Consider the following 27,253-nt stretch of genomic DNA (forward strand, 5'->3'; position numbering starts at 1 on the left):
TTACAGCTTGATCTTGCATCAATAATCCCATTTGATTTGTTATATTTGCTGCTTGATTATAATCCCTTGTTTCGGCTAAATCGCGTACTGAAGGTAAATACATTATGATTATTAGTTTAATGTTGCAGCTATTTTTATTGACTGTGTCAAAATTAACTTGCATATTGGTATGAATCCAAACTTATTGTTTTAAGGATCTTTAGAATGTGTCTGAAATGCCAAAACTTGATAAGATCCATAAATCATACTCCGATTGCTTAAACTAAAATGGTATTACAACATTGGATTGTTAGAGAGTCAAGGGAAATGATTCAGGGAAATATTACACACGGCAGTCATATGCTATAACCATTTGCTTCAATTAATTAATCATGTAAAATCTCAGTGCTAAGCCACTAAAATACAACTGGCTTTTGTTAATATGAGACACTGAGGCTCCCATTTTTAATATTTCCACAGGATAAAAATATTTTATTTGCTGCCCCTTTCTCTGTACATGAGATTGCAGTAATAACTCTTGATAGATTCTGTTATAACTGACTTTTGACTTTTTGGGAAAAGGTTTGGAAACAATTTTGTAAATTTCTCCTACTTTGAAAAATAAATGTTTGGAAATGCTTTGACTTGTAGACAGGTCAGGCAAAAAAGAAATAGACCTGATCTAATGATGATCTGCGTCAGCTAATGAAACCTCTGTCTTGAAAGCAGAAGAAATGCAACCTACGTTGTCCATTTTACATAGAAATTGCCAGCAAACTACAGATAGAATGAGTAACACTGGCAAGCAGCCAATCTTTGTTAAATGAACCACAAACACCAATTTTACGCAGGAAAATGTATACAGTGAAAGATAGATTATAGTCTCCACCTCTCTACCAAGATAGCTATCGATCCCTTTTGTTGGAAATGTGATTAGTAAGTGTGCCAGCTTGAAATTATCAACAAGTGCTATAAAAATCAAGTCTAGGTGTAATTACATGCATAAAGTCCCCATTCCTATTTTACTGAGCATTGGGGTAGAATGGATGATATAGACTTGGCTCCAAATCTTATAGTGATTTAGTCAAAGGATAATAGAGCAGGACAGTTTTCTGGACCTAGAACAAGCAGTGATCTTTAGACACTGTGAAAGCAACTTGCAGATCTCAGGAATGGGATCTCCTGCTCCCATATTTTGTTTACCTGGCTCGAAACCCATCATGACCACTGATATTACAAAACCAATAGGGTAGCTATTGAGTCTATTAATCACTTAATGAAATGTATGCCCCATCAGATGCTACCAAAACATGAACAGAAAATAATAGCAATAAATTTTGTCAGATACAAAATTTATGATATTAATCCTTATTATTGATAACCAATTTTAGAAAAAAAGATTGTTGGGAGTAGGTCCATTGATTTATCAGAAGCACAAATCCATAGATTGAGGTTTACATCTGAGCTCATTTCCAGGGCTATAATCACACTCTGTTTGTATGCTATTTACTAATTTTTAAAGTGTGAGTAGTGGAAATGGATACATCACTTCATGGTTGCACATGTTCAGTTTATTTGTCTGCAGCATAATTATTGTCATTGGAAATGCCAGCCCATCTGGGGGGACTTTATTGAGTTGGCTATCCAGATATTTTGAATTTGCTAAATAAACAAGAGAGGATAAATTTTGTTAATTTGTTAGTATTTGCTACCGCCACAAAGGGAATGCAGTTCAAAACATTGGGTATGGCAGCCAGCGTATTTTATTTTCCAGGACATAAATATGTCACAATGGGGGCGGGGGGCGTCGATGGCGGACCCAAATGCTAGACACAGACACTGAAGTACAAGGAACAGGACTTGACTAGAGTAGGGACGTAACAGGATACAGACAAGGAGAAGGGACAAGAATGCAGACTTGGGTTTGGACCCCAAGCCAGAGACTGAACAAGGACCCAGAACTTGGGTCTTGCCTCAGGCTTGGGCCCCAGAACCAGGCATGGACATGACATGACTGCAGGACTGGAGGCTGGGGTTTTGAGTCTTGAGGCTCAGAGACAGGCTTGGGGTCTTGAGGCTCGGAGACAGGCTTGGGGTCTTGAGGCTTGAGGCTTGGAGACAGGCTTGGGGTCTTGAGACTTGCAGGCTGGGAGCTGAGGTCTTGGAATGCGGAGGCTGATAACTCAGAGACTGGAGCTCAGAGACAGACTGGGAACTGTACATCAACAGAGGGCTGGGACTTATCGTTCGAAAAGCTGGGACTCATCTTTAACTCGACACTAACATGAGACAGGATAGTACATAGTCATAGAGCCGGTACTCATCCATAGACAAGCCGGGACTCAACTTTATCTCCACACCAAGATGGGACAGGTCCACCTGTTGGGTCACGGCAGAACGGCCGGACTTACCCAACAGAGGCAAAGACAAGACAAGACAGATCCCCCTGCAGGGCAACGGCAGAACAGCCTGACTTACCCCATGGAGACGAGGACAAGACAAGACAGATCCCCCCACAGGGCAACGGCAGAACAGCCTGACTTACCCCACGGAGGCGAGGACAAGAAGAGACAAACACTAAAGAACGACAAACGGTTCCATCTCTGCTTCGGGGTAGCTCCAAGTCTCAGTTCAGCCAGCAACCTCAGCTGGGTATGGAAACAGCTGGATCCCTACCTAGCTCAGAGTGGCTGGCAGCCAATCAGCTGGCTTGGGAAACAGCCAAATCCATACCGCAAAGACAGCTCTGACTACCAACAGCAAGGCTTCATGAAGTGATGGTTCTCCAACACGGCCTAAAGATGACAAGTGGCCGCTCTAGCCTTCCACCAGCAGGTTGCTCCCAGGGGATCTTGACAAGACAAACCAGCAGCCCACACTTCTTCTTCTCCTTTTTTGTTTTATGGCGGTTGGCAACCAGTTTTTCAGTGCATTACCGCCACCTGCTAGACTTCTTGTGTTCCAACCAAATATGTCCTGGAGCTCTCTACTTTAGACAAGCTCGTTCAGCCTGCAGTTCTCTATTAGCATCACTCAATTCCTCGTGAATGCTTAAGGCGCTCATTAGATAATGCTGCAAACTGCTATTCTTCCCTAATTTTGTCACATTTTTGTGTAGTTGCATTACCTCAATTACATTGATTTCATCTACATCACTTGTAAGACTAAAATCGTCTTGTTAAAGAATAGTAATTATCACACGTTATACTTTTAAAATTGCTGATTTTCTAAGTCTATCTGCTTTTTCAGATTTTCCTTTTCTTGGATCGTAGCCTGCAGTTGTTTACTGAGACCTTGGAGTTCTTGTTCATTTGTTTCCATGTTTCCATTTTATAATCTGAATGTAGATAATTCACTTTGCAACAAATTCCTTTTCCTTTTGTATCCTTGTAATAATTTCCTCCATTTTCCAATCTCTTTCCAACTCACCGTTGTTCTTGTCAGGTACTTCTATTTGTTGTTGGAGTTCTGCACATTTACCCTGGGCTTCAACCATAAAATCTGAGGATTTTCCTTAAGTTCTGAAACATTTCTTAAATTCTTGACCATTTGCGATAAATATACTGCCATTAAGATTCCCTCTCCCCTGCCTGTAAACTGTTGGATCCTCCATTCAGAGTTTCTTTGACTTCTTCCCATCTAATCCCTTTAATACCAAGATACTTTTCTGCAGACTTGACAATAATTTTAATTTTCTCAGTTCTTTTGCTTGTTTGCATTGAACAATTAATTGCATCCACCATAAAAAGCACAAAATCCTTTCTACTCATTAATAGTGTATCCTTATTTTTCATATTACAGCTCTCACAATTCACCAGTTTATTATTCCCTGTATTTGTTTGCTTGACAGCCTTTTTTTCATCAAATTCTTTCACTGCCTCTGCATAACTGATTCCTTGAGTTACTTTTACATATTGTATCTTAGCCACCTTCTTACTATAAATGCACCCTCGATAAGCTGCGCTGTGTTCCTTGCCACAATTGCAGCATTTCAGCCTAGCGCCCGCCTCACATTTCCCATATTCATGTTCTCCAGCGCATCTCCCACATTTTTGTTTTCCTCTGCAGACTGCCGCAATGTGCCCGAATTTCTGACATTTATAGCATCTTAAAGGCGGTGGTATATATATTCTAACCACATATACCCTAAGTAAACGTTAGTCGGCAATCTCTCTTCATCAAAGTTAATCATGTCCGATAAACTATCACACTTTTTCCCGTGTCTTGTAACTTTCAATCGTTTGGCCTCAATAATTTTTGCTCCTTTTATGTTCTGTTTAATCTCATCCATAGTCACTTTTGTTGGAATCCCCGAAATAACTCCTCTAGTCTGCTTCTTATTTTTGGGTATTGAGCATTGTACTTCTTTTCTTTTTAAATCTTTTTATTAATTTTTCCAAAATTATAAACAATGTTGATACAAAGAGTTTGGAATAATCTTATTGTTAATAAACATATACAGAAAAGATCTCAGATAACACAGGTATAATAGACTTCCAAACTCACGATGCAATTAATCATAAAGAAAAAAGAGATAAAAAAGAAAAAAAATACAAAAAAAAACCCAAAGGAAAAGAAAAAAAAGAACTAAATAACAAACCCAAAAAAGCAAACAGAACAAAACAGGGCTAGACCAATATCGAACACGTGCAGTAATGTCGTCAACTCCGCTCCTCTATTCATATATTTTAAATTAACAAGGATTCAGAAAGGTCAAATTACATAATATCAAAATGTTGAATAAATGGTTTCCAAGTTTCTTCAAATTTAACCGAAGGATCAAAAATATCACTTCTAACTTTTTTCTAAATGTAAACATAATATAGTTTGGGAAAACCACTGGAATGTAGTAGGAGGATTGGTCTCCTTCCAGTTCAGTAAAATAGATTTTGGATTGCCAATGGTAGAACATAGATCTTTGTCTTCTTCAGCCGGTCGGATGATTGCATTTGTTACTTTAATGGCCAGAAGATCTATTTTATTGAACTGGAAGGAGAGCATTGTACTTTTTTGCCGTCTATTTTACATTGGCACGGACTAGAAGGGTTGAGATGGCCTGTTTCCGTGCTGTAATTGTTATATGGTTATATGGTTATATAATCTTATCACTTTGCCTTGCTGAGCACTACCCGAGAAATCACTAATAGCAATCCGTTTTGTAAAATCTTTGCTCCTTTAATCTCGCCTATAATTTTGTTGAGCATCTTCATCAAACGAATCGGGTTCCAATCACCAAAAGACGCCTCATCTTCACTTAGTTTTATAATTGCTTTAATCTCATCTTCTTTCCATTGTTTTGCTATCCTGTTTTGATCATCTGCTGATTCCTCAGAGTTTGATATCCCATTCCTCTGCTTTCTTTTCTTCCTCTTTCCATTCCATTCCTCTTTCCCACCAACCTCCATCTCTAGTTCACTTCCACTCTCGCCAAAAACTTCCTTCAACAGCTTGGCTCTTTCCTTTATGTTCTCTCTCTCTGCCATTTTCCAGTCACAACTATCCACTCCCAGCCAGCAGCCCACACTCAACCCCAAGGCTACTTATATTCCAAGCCCTAAGATGGGAATCAGGTGCCTATGATTAACTCAAACAAAACAAGGGACAGCTGGAAGACCCGGAGTCCTGAGTCCACGGACCAGACCATGAACCGGAATGTGGACTTCACGGACAGGACCATGACAAAATGCCCTCAGGTAGCAAGTTCAAATATACAAAGCAACACATGCAAAATGCTGGAGAACTCAGCAAGCCTTTGGAAAAGAATAAACAGGACTGGAAGGGAAGGTGAGAAGTCAGCGTAAGAAGGTAGGGGAGGGGAGGACGAAGTACAAGGCGGAAGGTGATAGGTGAAACCAGGGGAGGGGGTGAAGTAAAGAGCTGGGAAGTTGATTGGTGAAAGAGATAAAAGGCTGAATGAGGAGGAATCTGATAGGACAAGATAGAAGACCATGGAAAGAAAGGGGGAGGAGCACCAGAGGGAGGTGATGGTCAAGTAAGGAAACAGGAATGACTAATGGAGACAGAGAGTAGGTGTCAATTACTGGAAGTCTGAGAAATTAGCATTCATGCCATTAGTTTGGAGGCTACCCAGGTGGAATATAAGTTGTCGCTCCTCCAACCTATGTGTGACCTCATCGCGACAGTAGAGGAGGCCACTGAATGATATATCAGATTGGAAATGGGATGTTGAATTGAAATGGTTGGCTAGAGGGTGATCCCACTTTTTCTGGCAGGCAGAGTGTAGGTGCTCAGTGAAGTGGTTTCCCTACCTACCTGGGTCTCACCAATATATAGGAGTACCATTCCAGGAGCACTGGATAAAATAGATGACCCCACCAGACTTGCAGGTGAAGTGTCACCTCATCTGGAAGGACTGTTTGGGGCCCTAAATGATAGTGAGAGAGGAGATATAGGAGCAAGTGTAAAACTTGTTCCACTTGTAATGATAAATACCAGTATGAGGGACGAGTGAACAAGGAAGTCACATAGGGAGCAATCCATGAGGAAAGTGAAAAGTGGAGAGGAGGGAATGACGTGCTTGGTGGTGGGATCCCATTGGAGATGGCAGAAGTTGTGGAGAATTATGTTCTGGATGCGGAGGCTAGTGAGGTGGTAGGTGAGGACAAGAGGAACCCTATTCTTGGTGTGGCAGTGGAAAGATGGGATGAGGTCAGATAAGCACGAAATGGAAGAGATGCGGGTGATGGTGGAGGAAGAGAAACCCAGAAGCCCTTTTCTATGAAGAAGAAGGACATCTCATTAGTTCTAGAATGAATACGCTCATTCTGAGAGCAGGTGCGGCAGAGATGGAGGAACTGAGAGAAGGGGATGACATTTTTACAAGTGACAGGGTGGGAAGAGGTACAGTCCAGGTAGCTGTGAGAATCCCTGCCCTTTCTGCTCAAGTCCAATGTCCAAGTTCATGTTCAGGTTTAATTGTCAATCAACCATACATGAATATCCGTGAATTCAGCCAAACAAGATAGTGTTACTCTGCCGCCAAGATACAAAACACAGTACCAGCAGTTGTACAAAACACAAGGCACACACAGCATAAAAGGCAGCAGTAAAATACAATCACACAAAAATATATATAGTCCAAGTCCCTGAGTCCATGAATGTTGCAGCAGTCTGCAGTCAAACACAATCCATCTTGTCTTCTACCGAATGAACAGTAGAGGACAGCACCAAACCCAGCCTTGTACTCAATTTGTTGTACCCAGCCTTAGTCCTGACGAAGGGTCTCGGCCCAAAACGTCGACTGTACTTCTTCCTATTGATACTGCCTGGCCTGCTGCATTCCACCAGCATTTTTGTGTGTGTTGCTTGAATTTCCAACATCTGCAGATTTTCTCGTGTTTGCGCTTGTAGTCAATGTCGCACTGCACCACACCACCTCTAGCAATCAGTTAGAGCGCACCGATTCCGATGCTTCTCTCCTGGGCGGCTGCAAACATGCAACCCTGCACCTTGAATCCTAGTCCTCGCAACATAAGACATGCAACTCCCCCGCCATCTGCCTCCACCATTCGCTAATAAACCAATGAATTGGACTTGCAGAAGTCTGCAGAATTCCACATTAACAATATCCAACAGGGTCTTGCAATCGCAAGAAAAGCAACCAAGATGATCACTCACTATTAGACTGCAAATTTCCTCCACGCATTCACCCCAACCCTTCTCTGATGCAGGCAGCTGTATGATCTGCACCAAGTCCAGCTCCTTCAGTTTCTCTGCTGATGAACAACTCTCTACTGGGACAGACCTGCAATATTTTAAGTTCTTAATGACCAGCAGGGTCTTGTGTTCATAAAAAATATGCTTAAAAACACAATAACACCTTTAATTAGCTCCTTAGAAGTTGCTACACCTGAGCACTCTGCCATCTTACCAGAATTACCACAAAGCCCTACACCAGGGTTGAGTTCCAAGGCATCCATTCTTTAAAATAGGCTATTTTCCACACAAAATGTGTTCTTCTGTTGAAGATAATTCACTTGTTAAGATAGTTCCGTTTACTTTTTATTGTACTCATTATAGTTACAGCTATATAAGACCTTGGTCAGACCCCACTTGGAGTTCTGGTCACCTCACTACAGGGAGGATGCGAATACTACAGAAAGAGTACAGAGGAGATTTATAAAGATGTTGCCTGGATTGGAGATCATGCCTTTTGAGATTAGGTTGAGTAATCTTGGCCTTTTCTCCTTGAAGTGACGGAGGATTAGAGGTGACTTGATAGAGGTGTATAAGATGATGAGAGGCATTGATTGTGTAGATAGCTAGAGGCATTTTCCCAGGACTGAAATGGCTAACATGAGGGGGCATAGTTTTAAGGTGCTTGGAAATAGGTACTGAGGGGATGTCAGGGGTAACTTTTCCACACAGAGAGTGGTGGGTGCAAGGAATGCACTGCTGACGGCGGTGGTGGAAGCAGATACAATGGGGTCTTTTATGATGCTCTTAGATAGGTACATGGAACTTAGAAAAATAGAGGGCCATGTGGAAGGGTAATTCTAGGCAGTTTCTAGAGTAGGTTATGTGGTCAGCACAACATTGTTGGCCAAAGGGCCTGTAATGTGCTGTAAATTTTCTATGTTCAATGAGAGAGAGTCCAAAAGGACACCTGGAGTCCAGCATGCAGCTATCCAACTGAACTTTTTTGATATCACTACTTGTACAATATGTGAATTCCTCCCATGTGGGAATGACTAACTGAATGGCATGGACTTAACCTATTACCTACCACAACATTTTTGACAAAAGAAACACTGACTATTGATATTCCCCTGTACATCTCATTTGTAAACTGCCTAACTTTTTAACTGAGAATACGCTTTCTTTTGATTCCTTAGATCAAGATATTTATAAAATAACATATGTTTAAGTACCAAACATAAAAAATTTAAGGCAAACTCAAAGTATAATTGTTTTCTGGTTACCACCTATCTCCACGTCTGAACTTTTGATTGGACAAAATTGGCAGACCATTTAGGTAAAGGCCCATCCTCCCTTGGCCACATACTCAACATGGAAAACTACCTAATGATATCATTAAAAGACCGTACTGAACCTTATTAATTTATCTAAGTAGCAGTTTAATCTGTTATATTCTGTCCTTATATAAATCTGGTAATATAATAAATAATGATTTCTGGTGCTTAAGAAGAATTTAAGATATTCTGATGACACAATGAGATAGTGTGAGACTGGAAATTCTGTATTTCAGTAACCAATTAACAACATAAAACCTAATCCCAATTAAGCATTGAGGCTGCAAATTAAGAATTATTAACAAGGTATTTTGTTCAATTTTTTTTTTGATTTCTATTTTTTCCCAGTTTTCAATCTTCTTTGAATTCAATAATCAACTGGAGTCTGTAATGAAGAAAGCTTACATTTACAGGTAGGTAGTCATTGAGCTTAAAAAAAAGTCAATAGATTTTGTGTAAAAGTAACAATAAAAATATGTTTATTGAACTCATGTTCAGGGTTGCATTTCATTTGTACTTGCAACACACAAAGTTGATTTTCGATGAAAGTATACAATTAAAGTTATTTGCTTGCTGATATCAGAAGCAGTTTTAATAATTTAACGACAAATACTTGCAAAGCTGCTGATAGAATTACCATACTTAGAATTAAACAGCCAAAAGCTTATGGCTAGCCTTGATCTTGGTTGGTTGTTCAATAAATAGTTAGTCTTAGTTTGTTCATGTTGGCACTTCTCAGATTTTGTTCAAGATATCCTTCAACGTATAGCACCATCATTTCTTTCCGGAAACTCAGTATTGAATCTGCACACAGAATTTCTGAATTGTTTTGATAAATAGTCCAAAAGACCCTAGCTTAGAAACTATAGTACAGGTGACCCCCCCCCCCCGGCCCCTCCCAACATTTTGGCAGTTCAAGTGACAGAAAATTGCCCTCATAGGGTTTACAAAACACTACCAAAAATTCTTGTGAGAGTCATACAAAAAAGTAAGTAAATAAAAATAATGTTTTTCTTTCAACTCATATTTCTTTATGCAAGCACAGATGATGCGGTTTTGCATTATGGAAAATTCACAATTAGGACCATATTCTGCAAATGAAACTGCCCACACAGGGCTGTCAGTTTAGAACAATGTATTAGTGTGCTATGTAAAACACAAATCAAGTACTTGGTACCACACTCCCAGAAATCTAATCATGCTCTTTCATTTGTAGCGTGCACAGATCTATTGCAACTTCTATGCTTCACAGTAATGACACAGTAAACACATTTTGGCCAACGTGCGTAACATGCTTATGCACATAATCAGGGTTGAGTCCTGCTTTTCCATCTATACTTCCACTTTCCCAGTCCCTGAAACCTAAAATCCCTCCGATTCATACTTGCATTCCAAAGCAACACTCAATTCCTCCATTTGCAAGAATAAAAGTTGTTTGGGTGCAAAAAAAGGTAAGGCCACTTTTAGTATACAATTATCTTGCTCATGAAAATAACACCTTTGGAGGTGGAGAGGGAGCAATGTCAGCAGCTGGAACTTGACTGAAAGCTAATTTAAATCAGTTCAGATTGTTTTATGTTTTGTGGAGTTAGAACACATTCTATATTAATGAAAACTCTACCTATAACAATATTGTGGCTTCTTAACCATGACTGGCTTTCTAGCCTTAGACTATTACAGTGATTTGATGGATTCAGTGACCTGGAAGGCCTGTCAGCAGCATTGTATGGCTAGTGATTTCTGCACTACCAAGTAATTGCACAGACTTTGCAGATTTTTAAATATAAATTCCTGTAGGATTGAAAGTCTGATTGCCAATAGGGATAATAGTCAAATTCTGTCATTTGGCTAAAATTATAGTATGTCAATATCCAGACACAGTAGGTGTATACTATTGTTCATGTCAAACAGGAAATAATAGGTTACTAAAATGGACAAAATAGAGCTCCTCTGTTTTCTACTGCTGCTTATTTCAAAAAAGTAAAGTGACAAGTCAGTGCCATCTTGCAGAAAGCAGGGACAGATTACAAAATCCCTCACCAATATCAAGTAACAGTGGTCTTTCCTCATTAGATTCCCCCAGCAACAGATAATATTAAATGTCAGGTCTCAGTATTCAATAGGCCAGATCTGAATTCATTCATCAGTAACTCCAGACCATACAGGCCTGAGCTAGCAGGTGTGCTTCAGATGTTCCCCTCAGCTGAACACTATCCATTGCTGGTGTGCAAGTAACTTACTCTTTCACTTAAATAGATTACTGGCCTTTAGCTATATTGCAATGTTTAGCTATGTAGTTCATTTATTTTTCTTTACTATATACTTATCAAATGTAAGTTCAAGTAAATTAATTTTTTATTATTTTATTCCTTTTTGAAAGGTTTTAACTGTACCTTATTATCTGAAACCTTCAAAATGATACAAGATGCTTTGAACAGCAGCTACCTGGCAAAGGCTATCAAGTCAGGGTTCAGGTTATATCACCTAATTCCTGTTCGCCGCTCACAACCTACCCCACCTGCTGGTATGAAGTCTCTAGCCCATTCTATAAGTGTTGCAGCAGGTAACTGCAGCCATGAGATTAACAAGAGAGTCCAGTGCCAATAGTGGGTCATCCTGAAGGTGATTTGGCCCAAAATCCCTCACTAAACCACATGTGATAACTGCTATACTGCAAAACAGTGTGATATATTCCAGAGTCTTCCCTCAATAATTGGTGTTAAAATGTGCCCTGCAACAAAGTCAAATGATAATTCCAAATACCAAGCAATATAAACTTAGAAAATAATATCCATAGAAGTTATGCAGAGATATGATAAAGTGATCAGGAAAATAATGACCAAAGGATGGAAAATGGAAATTAAAATAGAAAGTCAGTAAGCAGAAAACGGAAATAGGGAGAGTGGTGTCTAATATTTCGTGGGGTTAAAACTGATGGGTAAACAAGCAATTTTATTGTTTTTATGACCAAGAAGCCCATCTTGCACTCAGGACCTGCTGAATTTAACACCAGGATTTGATTATAGCTTTGTGGAATCCATTTCCTACCTTTAGCCAATCAGTCAGCCAGGAAGTATGTCATCATATGACACTGACTAGACTTACAGCAGCAGTTACCAACTTTGGGACAATAAGGATGAATGAATCCTATGGATTCTATACCCTATAGAGAGGGCAGTAATGACAAAAGACACGGGTCAGCAAATCATAAATTCAAGAAAGTCTGCAGATGCTGGATATCCAAAGTAACACACACAAAATGCTGGAGGAACTCAGCAAGTCTGGCAGCACCCATGGATATTAATAGGCAGTCAACATTTTAGGCCGAGACCCATCTTCAGGATTGGAAAGGATAAAAAGTGAAGGGAGGGGAAGGAGGAAAGCCAGAAGGTGATATTAGCCAGGTGGGTAGGAAAGATAAAGGGCTGGAGAGGAAGGAATCTGATAGGAGAGGAGAGTGGGCCATAGGAAAAGGGAAGGGGAAGGGGATCTATGGAGTGGTGATAGGCAGGTGAGAAGAAGTAAGAAGCCAGAATGGGAAATCGAAGAAGATGGAGGGGGGAGGTTTTTTTTACCAGATGAAGAAATTGATATTCGTGCCACCAGGTTGGAGGCTACCCAGACAGAATATAAGGTGTTGCTCCTCCACCCTGATAGTGGCCTCATCTTGGCACTGTGTCATGAGCACCGAACCCAATTGACAACCCCAGCAAATTTGCAGGTGAAGTGTTGCCCCAGCTGGAAGGACTGTTTGGGGCCCAGAGCGGATGTGAAGGAGGAGGTGAATGGACAGATGTAGCACTTTGGGTGCTTGCAGGGATAAGTGCTCGGAGGGAGATTAGTGAGGAGGGACAAATGGACAAGGGAATCAGGGAGGGAGTGATTCCTACAGAATACCAAGAAAAGGGGTAGGTAAAGATGTATTTGGTAGTAAGATCCCTCTGGAGATGGTGGACGTTCTGGGGAATGATGTGCTGGATGTGTAAGCTGATGGAGTGGTAATAAGAACAAGAGGAACTCTCACTGTAAAGGTGGCGTGAAAATGGGGTGAGTGCGGATATTTGGGAAATGGAGGAGATACGAGTAAGGGCAGCATCAATGATGGAGGAAGGGAAACCCCATCTTTTGAAGGAGGAGGACATCTCTGATTTCGTGGAAAGGAATGCCATATCCTTGGAACAGGTGCAGAGAAGACAAAGGAACTAAGAAAAACGAATAGCATTGAATGAGTAGGGTGGAAACCCTGGAGAAATCACAGGCCTCTCTTGGGTGGGAAACAGGTCATAAGCAAAGATAAGTTTCTGACTCTCGGAGGGGACATCCAATGGCTTGAGCGACTGGGAAAACACACAATCCTCTGGCCCGTATAGTCAGCAAAGCCAGGTAAAATCCAGCTTACATCTTCTAAAGCTGGAACAGAGCTAAAATTGGCAGCATGCAGTTCAGCTAAAATTCTTAAATAAAGGACCTGTCTTCTGTCAATGGTTTACTCTTTCCCCTCTACCCCATTTCACCTCACTGGAGATCTACAGCAGTTCAAGATGGCTTGTACAAAGGTTTGGAATGGTTGACATTTTAACTTGTTACCTTACACTGAAGTGCTTCTAGGGGTCAAATTTACCTGACTGCAGACTACAAGCCTTCACTATATCATCCTGCAAGTGGCACCTTTCACATGCATGGTGGTTCTGCATCTGTAAACCTGCCACAGTCTTACAAACGCAGAACAATTCTAGCAATTAGGTGAATTGTTAAATTAAATAGTGATCTGGAAAGCCCATACTACAGTTAACTTGTTACAGAGCAAACAGTTCATTAGCTAACTAGGTCATGCATCTCATTTGTTTACAGAATTGCCCGAACAATAGGGTATCTGCTTTTCCTCTTGCACTTAAATGCTTGTTTGTATTACCGGGCTTCAGATTTTGAAGGGATAGGCAGCAATAAATGGGTCTACAATGGCAAAGGAAATAGGTAAGTACTTCTCTGTTACTATTTAAGATTGTCAGTTTCCTCAGGAAATGAACTGCATCATGAGTCAATGCCCTGATCTCCTGTGTTCATTTCAAGTAGAACATTGTTCTGGGGTAGAGGGATAAGGTACAGGAATATCATTCAGGGGTAGAGGGATAGAGTATGGGAAAGATATAAGGGAAGGGTTCTTTGATTATATTATTTAAATCTGTTAACAGAATTCAGAACTTTCAAGTCAGTTATTAACTAAACAATTACCAGTATGATTTGTTGGTGTAATCTCAGAATCTAAGACTAAAATGACCCTATAATGTTGTTATTTTATTTTCTCCCGAAGAGCTGTACTTGCTACAAAATATTATTGCATTATATCTTCTCTTTTAAAGGGCACAGTATCTGCATTATCATTAGTGAGCATTGATCTTTTAAATAAAATAGTTTTAAAGATAAATTATTATTTCAAGCCACTTGCATCAGCTTAAATCGATGTTGATTATTTCCCTTACTTTCATATATCTTTTTCATCTGACTTTTTGATAATTTTGTGGATACATCAACTCTTTCCTTTATGCAGAGAAATCCTTTCTGATGATTGCTGAACTTCCATTGTCCACCAATGAGTTTGAGCAAATATTTCAAATGAGCAACTATTTTTAGGAGTTATTATTCTTTTAGCCATTCTTGGTCAGTTACATAAAACTGGGTGCTTTAGGTTTTCACTATCAACAAGTACCTGATTTCTCTTACTTTGTAAAATTATCTTTGACCATTTAAATTGAAACAAAAGGTATAAGTAGTAGAATCATGTTCATAATCAAAATAGGAAAGAAATTACATATGAAAAATACACGATCTAAAATGGCAATGGTTCTGGATACAAAGCAATATATCTATTAATGTTGGTGTGTTTACAGTACATAGAAAAATCGTTAAAACTTCTCTGAGTCTTTATAGTGTAATGTTCTGTTAATATGCATTGATTATTGTTATCCTAAATTTACAATCACAATATCCCTTAACCAACAATATGAATTGTAAACTGATTTGTATTTTGTTCAGTATTTTATCTACCTTTTCTTTACATGGTTTATTTTCCATTCCGAGTTAAGGAAGTGATGATGGAGTTGGAGTTGGCTTTGAAGTTGGAGATCTGTGGTGATGGTTCTCTGCAACTATCACAGGATCTTGACCAAGCGTCGATTTTGCTGAGCGAAGGAGGATGAGAGGTGACCTGATAGAGGTGTATAAGATGATGAGAGGTATTGATCATGTAGATAGTCAGAGGCTTTTTCCCAGGGCTGAAATGGCTAACAAGAGAGGGCACAGTTTTAAGGTGTTTGGAAGCAGGTACGGAGCAGATGTCTTTTTAAGCAGAGAGTGGTGAGTGCGTGGAATGGGCTGCCAGTGACGGTGGTGGAGGCAGATACAATAGGGTCTTTTAAGAGACTCCTGGATAGATACATGGAGCTTAGAAAAATAGAGGGCTTTGGGTAACCCTAGGTAATTTCTAAAGTAAGTACATGTTCAGTACAGCATTGTGGGCCTGTATTGTGCTGTAGGTTTTCTATGCTAGCCTGCTTGCATTTACCCTGTCTATACCCCTCATAATTTTGTTTACCTCTATACAGAAACAATGGCTCTGTCAGAACTGGGCTTAGCTTCTGAGGGTGAAAGGGCACTGGGCCACAATTCCCAGCACCATGAGGAGGGCCTCATTTAGGCAGGTGATGGATGGAGTTACAGAACTCTACAGCACAGAACAGCTGTTCATCCCAGCTTATTAATGCTGACCAAGTTGCCTAACTAAGCTAAGACCCCTTTGCCACATATAAACTATGTCAAGTCAAGTCAAGTCAAGTCGCTTTTATTGTCATTTCAACCATAACTGCTGGTATAGTACACAGTAAAAATGAAACAACGATCCTCCAGGACCATGGTCTCTCTAAATCTTTGCTACCTATGTACCATGTACCATGACCCATGTGGAAAGGATCTGGCAAGTGTGGATTGGGACAGGCTGGTTTCTGGCAATGGTGTACTTGGTAAGTGGGAGACCTACAAACTGAAATTTTGAGAGTACAAAGCTTGTATATGTCTGACAGAATAAAGATAATGGGTATAGGGAACCTTGGTTTTTCAAGCGATATTGAGGGCTTGGATAAGAAAAAAAGAGGTGCATAGCAGGTATATGCAGGTAGGGACAAAAGAGGTGCATATGATGTATTACAAATCCAGGAAAATACTTAAGAAAGAAATCAGGAGGGCTAAAAGAAGGCATTAGAGAAATAAACAGATCTGCTCTGAGAGCTAGCGTAGACTCATTGCACTAAATAATTCTGTAAATAATGTAAATAATTCTGAAATAATATAAAGATATGAATAATAAAAAATGCTCTTATGAATCACCTTGAATGAACCTGATGGGTGCTATAGAAAAGGTAATATGTCTTTGATATACAGTGGCTAACACATTAAACAAACTGATATGCCTGGTGTGCATTGTTGTGCAATGAAGCTCCCTGTAAACCTTAGTCAGTGAATAATCCACTTGGAATAGTAATAAAGTTTACATTTGAAAGGAATCAAATCAGTCCTTCAACCATACATTCAGGATGCTTTAACACTCACAATCTAATGTATAAATATATTTAGAACTCTATTAACACAGAGTAACTCCAAAGATTACTCAAATGATTTCCATATAAAACATTGATTAGATCTCTCCCCAAAACTCTCTGCTTTTCCCTCCTTTAAGATACCTTCAAGCCTATCTATTTGGACAACCTCACTATCATCACACTTAAAATATCACCTAGGTTCCTGTATGACAGCGTTGTTTGCCAATTCAATCAATAACAAATATTATTTTCTTTAGCAGAATAGAGAAGGGGCAAAATGAAAATTGTAAACCTTGAGGCATGATTAGAAAGAGCAGAACTGTTTACTTTTTCAGCCTTAGGTTTTCAAAGTTATGAAGGGAATAAATTTAATCTAGACAATTTTCCCCTATACAAGTAATAAAGGCTGAAACTTAAGAATAAGGAAGGATCTTTGAACATGGAGATGGGAGGAATGCATTTATGATTTAATATACAAAGGAGAGTAGCTGAAAAACTGAAAATACTGGAAATCTGAAATAAAAGCAATGTGTTGGAAATGTTGAAAGTATCAGACAATGTCTGTTGAGAGTGAGAAAAGTTATCATTTAAAGTTCTGATGCAAAATATAAAGGTTGGTTAACTGAAATTGCTGAATTTGGTGTTCATTTCCAAGGGCTGTGATGTGCCTAGTTAGAAAATGAGATCCTGTTTCTATAGCTTTGTTAGCCTTTGTTGGGAAAGTTTAAGAGGCCAAAAGAGGGGAACCCGTGACCAATGAGATGGAGAGCTGAAGTGATAGGTAAATGGACATTCAAATCTCTCCAATGGATTGGACAGATTTGTTCTTCAAAGCAATCACTGAGTGCCGGGGAGACTGTATTGTAAACAGAGAATGCTGATATCAAATTGGAAGGCGAAACCCTGAATCACTGCATTGCCCAGATGGACTATTTGGGTTCTTGGCTACTGGATAGGGAAACAGAAAAAGGAAAATTGTACTATCTCCCTTGGTTGCAACGAAAGCAGCCCTGAGAAGGGGAATGAATGTTGGTGGAGATAAAGTAATGAGCCAGAGCATTTTGGCGAACAGTCGCTCACTTCAGGATGCTAAAAGATGAAGATAATCTAGAGATGACATTGTGTGAGTGTGCACTGATTGTGGAGATAAATATGAAGGGCAGTGGAATAGAAGATGAGAAGACAGGGAAACCCCAATCTTTGTTCTCCTAGATCACCTTGAAATCTGGGTAGAACTCTCTGCTAGTGCCCTTAATTGGTTTCATTCATATATCCTAGAAAATGCTTTCTCTGCCTTGGAGACCAATTTTCTAAGAGACACAATGTACTTTTTAGTGTTGCTGAGGGTAGTAGTCTTGGTCCCCTGTTCTTCTCCTTATACATGCTCTTCTTTGTGGACATCATTAGAGAGCATAATCTTGATTTCCACTATTATGCAAATGACACACAACTGCATATTTTGATCGAGCCTGATGATTATAGTACCCTAGCTTCTCTGACTTCTGATATGGTTACAATATGCAAATGGAAGAGCATAAATTTTCTAAAACTAAATGAAGGTAAAACTGAAATAATTTTGGTTGGTTCCAAAGCCAAAAGGGATAAATTTCTTGATAAACTTAGAAACTTGGCTCCCCTTGTGAAATGAGAAGTAACAAACCTGTGTGTTATCCTTGATTAAGAATTGAATTGTAAATCCCACATAAAGATAGTGACCGGAGTAGCATTTCTATACTTAAGAAATATTGCACAGGTATGCCTGGTTCTGTCATGTAATGATTCTGAAAAACTAATTCATGCCTTTATATTAAATCAACTAGATTACTCCAGTGCACTTTTAACTGGCCTTCCAAAGCAATCTATTGACAAACTACAACTCATTCAGAACCCTGCTGCTAGACTTTTAACAGAAGCCTGGGTGAGGAGAACATATCACTCCCATCCTAAGTAATCAGCTTTGGCTTCCTGTATCTTCTAGAATTGATTTTAAAGTTCTGTTACTTATTTTTAAAATTCTTAATGATCTGGGTGCAGAGTGCATCACAGAATCATTTTTGTTCTATAATGCTACTTCAGCTCTCCAGTCGTGTTCTGATGGTCTCTTAACTTTAAACAATCTTCCTCAAAAAAATAATTGGGTCAGCTTTTTTGAGCTACGTTCTTAAACTGTGGAATTCAATACCTAAAACAATAAAGGATGCAGATGTGGAAGTCACAGTAAGGCAAGGATAACATGAGGCAGTTGTAGTCAAATGTGACCTTTGAAGTGAGATCACTAGAGACACCTCTGTTTGCTACAGACAAGCTAGGCTAGGTTGCCTGTGGCAGTGTGTACGCAGGCCAATCGAATGAAGCCTCTATAGTGAAACTTTTCCAGAAAGGTCTTCATAAAACACAGCATCCCTTTTAGGAGGTGCCAGAGACAGACAAGGTAACAGAAGGATATGAAACATATCCAGCAACTAAGGCTCTATTGTCTTTACTAACTTCAAGATATCGTTGGCTGTCCGCTTGAAGTTTCAATTGACTTTAACACCTCTATTGTGAATGGCAATTGATCTCGCAAGTAAGGAATTCAAAACATATACAATTTACAATGATCAATATCCATAACTGATAAGCCAGTTCTGTATAAAAATAGTAGTTTTCTGTTCAGACTTCAGAACAAGTGACAGGGGTCATGTTATTCTCCTCGTACACAAGTAAAATAAATAGAATGTTTGAGAGTTCTGTGTGTCCTGGGCTCAGTTAATTTATTATCTGTTACAACAGTTACTTCGACACAGGCTCAATTGACACTTTTAATCCTATTTATTTAACCTTGCTTTTATGTGACATCGCATTGTCTTTTATTTTCATTGTTTAATTTAATTTCATATTTGCACTTTATCCCACTGTAAAGCACTTTGACTACATCATTTGTATGGAAAGCGCTCTACAAGTAAGTTATTATTAGTAGTATTATTGTTCTGGAAAGAAGAAGAGCGGGTGAGAGTAGAGCATAGAAAATGGAACAAGTACATTTGAGAACTCTGTCAACTGTGGGGAGGCATCCTTAAGGGAAAAGGAAGAAATGCTGTAATACTGTGGCATGAAGTGTCATCACCAAATGGAAACAACAGGAGTTAGATAAGCTGGGAGAACAGAATGAAATCCTTACAAGAAACAATATGGGAAATATCCAGGCAATATAGATGTGAGTCCATTTATGTAATCAATTGTGCTCCTTGACCAGTCCCCTGAGATGGAGATATAGAAGTCAAGAAAGAAAAGGAAAGAGTCCAAGGTGGGCTATCTCCAAGTGAGAACAACATGGAAACACAGGCGGTCTGAATTCTGTACAAAAATAGACAGAATACCAACTGAGAAGGGGATTGAATTATTAATAGATTTAAGAAACATAAGAAAAATCTTCAAAGGCAGAGGGATTTTCCTGAAAACAGTTTTGGGAAATTCAATTTGGAGTAGGGTGTGGTTGATTACAAATCTAAATATTCCTGCTTGTCTTGGTAGAGCTACAAACAAACTCCTAGCTTGTTTCTTCAGGACAAATATTGCAGTGTGAGAAACATGAAATGTTGAAATGAAGTTTTGGCTGCTTGTTCAAGTGGGCATAATATGTCCTATTTAAATGAAACAGGGAGAACTTGGGTTAGTTCAAACACTTCAGTTGTTCTTCCACATAAACTATACACCAAAAATAATTAGTTGTATGAGAAACATTTTGAAACTTCCAGTGAATATGAATGACATTATGTAACTACAAGATTCAGCGTATCTCAAGCCATTTCGAAAGTCAGAACTTAAAATCTTAAATGCCATTTAGAAACCATGTTCCCCCGCCCCCCCCCCCCCAGTAAACATGCTTTCAATTGTTGAAAATCTTTCTGTTCTCCAGGTACCTGAGGTGTTACTATTGGGCAGTCCGGAGTTTGATTACAATTGGTGGTATTCCTGAACCAGTCACTCTCTTTGAACTAGTCTTTCAGGGGTGCAATTATTTCATAGGTGTCTTTGTGTTCTCCAGCTTGCTTGGTCAGGTAAATGAAATTATCTTTGAATGAATCACTGTTCTTTGCAGTGTATTCATCATACAAGTTATTAAATAATAAGTCAGGCAGAGAATCAAAGAAAAGGCTGAGGAAAATGTTAACAGCTATTACTTTAGAAACAAATACTTATAAGTGAAATATTGCCAAATCATTACACCAATCTGGAAAACATTTTCCCAAGTTTTGCATGAGGTGGGACTGGTCTACAGAGATTTATTTCCTTTAAGTGCATAGCAAAACTTAATGAAATTGCAATGTTCTAGAAGATAATGGAATATAGAAACATAGAAAACCTACATCACAATATGGACCCTTTGGCCCACAAAGCTGTGCCAAGCATGTCCTTACCTTAGAAATTACCTAGGGTTACCCATAGCCCTTTATTTTTCTGAGCTCCATATACCTGTCCAAGAATCTCTTAAAAGACCCTATTGTATCCGCCTCCAGCACCGTTGCTGGCAGCCCATTCCATGCACTCACCACTCTCTGCATAAAAAAACTTAACCCGACATCTCCTCTGTACCTACTTCCAAGCACCTTAAAACTGTGCCCTCTTATGCTAACCATTTCAGCCCTGTGAAATCTCTTAAAATTAGCTACAAAACAAGAGGATAAAGGAGGATCTAAATTTTAAGTCAGCAAGCTGTTTTGGAATGCATTGCCTGAAGTGGATTCAATAGGAATTTATAAAAAAGAGGAGGACATGAATTAAACAGTGCACCTTTCAGGACAACCAGGGAAGAACAGGACACAAGGACCGATGAGAGAGCTTATCAAAGTAAAACAGCTAAGACACGATGTCGCAAATGGTCCCTGTCTATGCTGTGTAATGTTCTAATTCTTAGTGCAATGTCCTGGTTATAATTGCACCTGTAATTTCTTCATGCTTATATCCAAAGATCACTCAATCATGCACGTCTACATTTTGGGTATGCCTTTCTCTATATGGCATTGATTCATTTTATTTTTCCAATAACTGAATTCCAAAACAGCAAACCTAAGGTTTAATATCAGTTAAGGTACTGTTATAATTTCAAATATCTTACCAAATACTTATGAAACACCAGCAACAAAGGCTATTTTTGACTGTCAGAGTGTGTTCAGAACCACCTTGCTAGCTTCAAAGCCAGAGATCACATACCCAGCCACTGGACAGGTTACTTGAGCAGTTCTGAGGTAGTGATAATCTTTGTTGCTGAGGTGGTTCTAAAACAAACCAAATGTCAACCTTTAAATCAAGTAGTAAAAGCACTGGTGTCAGTGAAGCAATGTGGATTTCTCATTGGCCTGCAAATTCATTTAAGGGAAAATTTCAGTTATGTTCCCAGAAACTGATTAGGAAATTATGGTTTTACGATTTAATCTACCATACACAGAAAACGTGGCAATATCTACCGTAACTGATTCTAACAAGTTAAAGACTTGCTGCTGACCTTTGACCCTCAAGTTTGGACTGTGAAATCCTCCATTAGGAATTCATTTCCCCATTATTCATAAAAACTGAGGGGATATTGCTGCTGAAGACCTTTCAGTTTAGGTCAACACAATAATGCAACACCATTATTGTGTTGACTTGGACTAAAATGTCTTCCCTAACGTAACTGTTACATTCTCTGAACACTGCTTATTTGTGTTGAACACGTGGTTGGACAATGTTTGCGATCACATCCAGACACAGCGTAATCATAGATAAAAATACACCAAGGATAGTTCTCAAAGTAAAATTTAGCTGGACTTCTACAGATTCTGCCAACAGTACTCTGCTGAAGAATACCCTGAGACAAGTGTTGCCCTACCGTGGATTTAAGTCATCAGCAGTCTACCCAAAGTTGACAGGTTTCCGGATCAGGTTGACTCAAACCTCTTGTTTACCCCCAAGAGCTACTGCCCTTTCAGTAGGGTGCAATGAAGTATGCTTCTCCAGGAATTTTAGACCTGACTAAAAGTTAAGACAACCACAGGTTTATCTTAATTAGTTATCTACAAGATCCACGTATAACTTTACTAACTGCTTACCTTACATTTAATGAAAATTGTTGATGTACTTGCATATTTTCCCACTTTTAGATGCGTGACATTATTGGGGCAGCTACTGCAGGCCAAGCATACTACCAAACATCTTTGGATAACACAGTAGTATATATGAATACATACTCGGTTTCAAGATATACACAGAATCGTGTACGTAAATGGTATGAATATACTTGGGAATCACAAGGCCAGTTGGGTAAGTAAGCTGTGTCCAAACTAGGTTTCCTATTTGATAGATATCCTTGGTGACTTCTACTTTAAATAAAAAGCTTTATTTATTTTAGATGTATCTGAGATGATGGAAGATATGCCAGTAAAGATGCAACTGGCCATTGCAATTGATCAAAACTATGAGATAGTCAGCAAAGTTGGTCTGTTTAAGGTATCGTACTTTTAGTTCCCTTCAATTGACTAGATTTTGTTGCTATTGTTATTTATTATATCTCATTCTCTTATCTCAATACAACAAAAGAGGCTATTCAGCTGATTATTTCCCTGTAACCTATCTTTTTCAAAGATTTCTACTCTGATATTCCAACCACCCACTATAGTTAAATTACAGTGCTCAATTAAGCTATTGATGAACACATCTTTCTGATGTGGTAGGAATCCAAAGAAACACATTGAACAGCCTTGAAAGGCTGAATGACCTACTACTTGTTGTGTATTTAATATTTCAGTGATATTGTGGACATGTTGTTTGATTAAGCATTATTTGTTGTTTACATAATTCATTCCAGATTACATGTAAAAGTACATGAATGGCATACGTCATCACACCTCCACATCATAAGAGCACGCCTCACTAAAGTAAAAATGATGTAGACATGCTTTTATCCAGGGGCTCCTGTGTTTTTCTTTCAATTAATTTTGAAGTTACAAAATATAACAGTGGCAACAACTAGGTATTCAGTCAGCCAGTGGGTGCCGTCCCGAATCCGGGGTTGGCGGCTATGCACCTCCATCTTCTTCGATCTTGCGACAACACCGAGTACAGCCTCTCCTCCAGTTTGTTCTTGCTGGCCGCCTTGGTACCGCCCACCGCCGCCCCACCGAACTTGAGCCCAAGGCTGTGTCGGCCTCCAGCCGCGGCCACTTCTTCGAGCTCGGCCCTTCCTTAGGCGGAGGCCTTGGACAGGTCCAGGCCCACAGTGCAGCACCCAAGTTCATCATGTCTCTTCTAATTAGGTGCATAGCATACGATTCGTAGATAGGTGGTGAGGCTTTAATCTCTTCCACGGAAAATGGCCGTTGGCTCACAAGGAGTTCAACTGCCCTTTGTCAGGTCTTGTTGTTTTTAGTCCTGCTGGGTGTCCTCAGACCCTCATCACCAGACTAAATCCAGTGGGGGAGCCAGCCCAAGTTGTCAACCACTCGACCACGGCCCCCGGCCGAGCACCGGGTGCCCCCCCCTCACCGAATCTCTACGAGCATCCGGCGCCCGACCGTAAACCATGGTCGAGCGGCCTGCGACCAAACCGGCCGTATTAAAGTAAGTAAGTAAGTATTAAAATGAACCAAAGATGACAACCTAACTAATGAAGCACAGCAAACACATTTGAGTTTTAAACAATACACAGCACATTTTTTCCTTACAAAGGGAGAAGGATAGTGAATTTTAAAAAAGCAGAACATGGATGAAATTCACAGATTCATAAACAGTGAGTACTGGGTGATAATTATAAATTTAAAAAAATCGGAAACTAGGTAATGTTAGAAATCTAAAGGATTATAGCAGGAAGGAGCTTAAGAATGACATTAGGAGAGCCAGAAGGGGCCATGAGAAGGCATTGGCGGACAGGATTAAGGAAAACCCCAAAGCATTCTACAAGTATGTGAAGAGCAAGAGGATAAGACGTGAGAGAATAGGACCAATCAAATGTGACAGTGGAAAAGTGTGTATGGAACCGAAGGAAATAGCAGAAGTACTTAATGAATACTTTGCTTCAGTATTCACTACGAAAAAGGATCTTGGCGATTGTAGGGATGACTTACAGTGGACTGAAAAGCTTGAGAATGTAGATATTAAGGAAGAGGATGTGATGGAGCTTCTGGAAAGCATAAAGTTGTTAAGTCACTGTGACCAGATGGGATGTACCCCAGGCTACTGTGGGAAGTGAGGGAGGAGATTGCTGAGCCTCTGGCAATGATCTTTGCATCATCAATGAGGACGGGAGAGATTCCGGAGGATTGGGGGGTTTCACACGTTGTTCCGTTATTCAAGAAAGGGAGTAGGGATAGCCCAGGAAGTTATAGATCAGTGAGTCTTACTTCAGTGGTTGGTAAGTTGATGGAGAAGATCCTGAGAGGCAGGATTTATGAACATTTGGAGAGGCATAATATGATTAGGAATAGTCAGCATGGCTTTGTCAAAGGCAGGTCGTGCCTTATGAGCCTGATTGAATTTTTTTAAGGATGCGACTAAACACATTGATGAAGGTAGAGTTGTAGATGTAGTGTGTATGAATTTTAGCAAGGAATTTGATAATGTACCGCATGCAAGGCTTATTGAGAAAGTAAGGAGGCATGGGATCCAAGGGGACATTGCTTTGTAGATCCAGAACTGGCTTGCCCACAGAAGGCAAAGAGTGGTTGTAGACGGGTCATATTCTGTATGGAGGTCGGTAACCAGTGGTATGCCTCAGGGATCTGTACTGGGACCCCTACTCTTTGTGATTTTTATAAATGACCTGGATGAGGAAGTGGAGTGATGGGTTAGTAAGTTTGCTGATGACACAAAGGTTGGAGCTGTTGTAGATAGTGTGGAGGGCTTTCAGAGGTTACAATGTGATATTGATAGGGTGTAAAACTGGGCTGAGAAGTGGCAGATAGACTTCAACTCAGATAAGTGTGAGGTGGTTCATTTTGTAGGTCAAATAGGATGGCAGAATATAGCATTAATGGTAAGACTCTTGGCAGCATGGCGGATCAGAGGAATCTTGGGGTCCGAGTCCATAGGACACTCAAAGCAGCTGTGCAGGTTGACTCTGTGGTTAAGAAGGCATACAGTACATTGGCCTTCCTCAATCGTGGGATTGAGTTTAAGAGCCGAGAGGTAATGTTACAGCTATATAGGACACAGGTCAGACCCCACTTGGAGTACTGTGCTCAATTCTGGTCGCCTCACCACAGGAAGGATGTGGAAACCATAGAGAGGGTGCAGGGGAGATTTACAAGGCTGTTGCCTGGACTGGGGAGCACGCTTTATGAGAATAGGTTAAGTGAACTCAGCTTTTTCTCCTTGGACGACGGAGTATGACGGGTGACCTGATAGAGGTGTACAAGATAATGAGAGGCATTGATCGTATGGATAGTCAGAGGCTTTTCCCCAGGGCTGAAATGGCTAGCATGAGAGGGCATAGTTTTAAGGTGCTTGGAAGTAGGTACAGAGGAGATATCAGGGGTAAATTTTTTACGCAGAGAGTGGTGAGTGCGTGGAATGGACTGCAGGTGGTGGTGGTGGAGGCGGAAACGATAGGGTCTTTTAAGAGACTCCTGGATGGCTACATGGAGCTTAGAAAAATAGAGGGCTATGGGTAAAGCCTAGGTAGTTCTAAGGTAAGGACATGTTCGGCACAGCTTTGTGGACTGAAGGGCCTGTATTGTGCTGTAGGTTTTCTATGTTTCTAAATGTCTGGCTACTTTGGAAAGATAGGTGTATTTGATTGCACAAATAATAATTGGGTGGTGAATACCGAATGAATTGGGCAGTGTTTTGAAGTAAATGAAACAGCCAATGAAAAGTGAGTGTCAGTGTTACTGAGTGCAATAGGTGGAAGAGCATATTGTTTGCTTAGAAATTTAACTGCTCCAACCAAACCAGCCCAGCTGAGTTTTGTACATATCATGAAAGTAATGCAGGAAAACTTAGAAGCAAGGGGAGTCTATTTCAGTGTACATGGTGAATTGAAGGAGTTGTCTGAGCATTGTCAGTTGGTTAATGGGCTTAATGGTGCACTGAAAGATTGTTTAGTTTGTGGAATCTTACAAGCAATTATTCAAAAATGTCTTCTAACTGAAGCACAACTCACATTTAAAAGAGCAGTTGAATCACTGTGTTAAATCAAAACAGTAGCTAGGGACACAAATGAGTTGGAATCAGGAATGAAAGTGAGCATGAACAAAATTGCAAAATCTAAACAGGAACTTGCCTGGCCAAACAAATTGTGTTACTGTTGTGGCACGGCCTCACATACACAAGACCAATGCAAATTTAAAGGTGAAACTTGCAGAAGATGCAACGAAATAGGACACATACTAAACAAAGAGAATGTCAGGCAGACAGAAATAAATGGACTGCACAAGGAAGAGAAAAAGATAAAGCATCAAGTTGCAGTTTCAAAAAGCATGAATCTGCATGCTGTTGATGAAAAATCTGATAATGATGAGAGTGACGCACAACTGAGTAGCCTTGAGATTTACAGTATGAAATCTAATAGGAGACAACATGGCTTGCACCAGAAATGAATGGCAAATTAACTAAAATGGAAGTAGACACTGGCTCAGTTGTTTCAGTCATTCCACAAAATGAGTTTGAGCGGCATTTCAAAGATACATACTGAACTGAAGCCTGCAGATTTCCAACTAAGAACTTGTACTGAAGAAA

General features: G+C 39.8%; 1 protein-coding gene across 1 annotated transcript in view; it reads left to right on the plus strand.

Annotated features, from left to right (window-relative positions):
- The window catches only part of LOC134348340 (cyclic nucleotide-gated cation channel beta-3-like), a 163,520-nt gene that overhangs the window by 93,541 nt on the left and 42,726 nt on the right, over positions 1-27,253 (plus strand). The window contains exons 9-14 of the mRNA XM_063051588.1: positions 7-93; positions 9,321-9,385; positions 13,824-13,946; positions 20,463-20,604; positions 22,684-22,843; positions 22,932-23,029. Coding sequence (XP_062907658.1) covers positions 7-93; positions 9,321-9,385; positions 13,824-13,946; positions 20,463-20,604; positions 22,684-22,843; positions 22,932-23,029 — 675 coding nt within the window. The remainder of the gene's footprint in view (positions 1-6; positions 94-9,320; positions 9,386-13,823; positions 13,947-20,462; positions 20,605-22,683; positions 22,844-22,931; positions 23,030-27,253) is intronic.

This window comes from Mobula hypostoma, chromosome 1, assembly GCF_963921235.1.
Source record: "Mobula hypostoma chromosome 1, sMobHyp1.1, whole genome shotgun sequence".
In the NCBI taxonomy this organism is placed as follows: Eukaryota; Metazoa; Chordata; class Chondrichthyes; order Myliobatiformes; family Myliobatidae; genus Mobula; species Mobula hypostoma.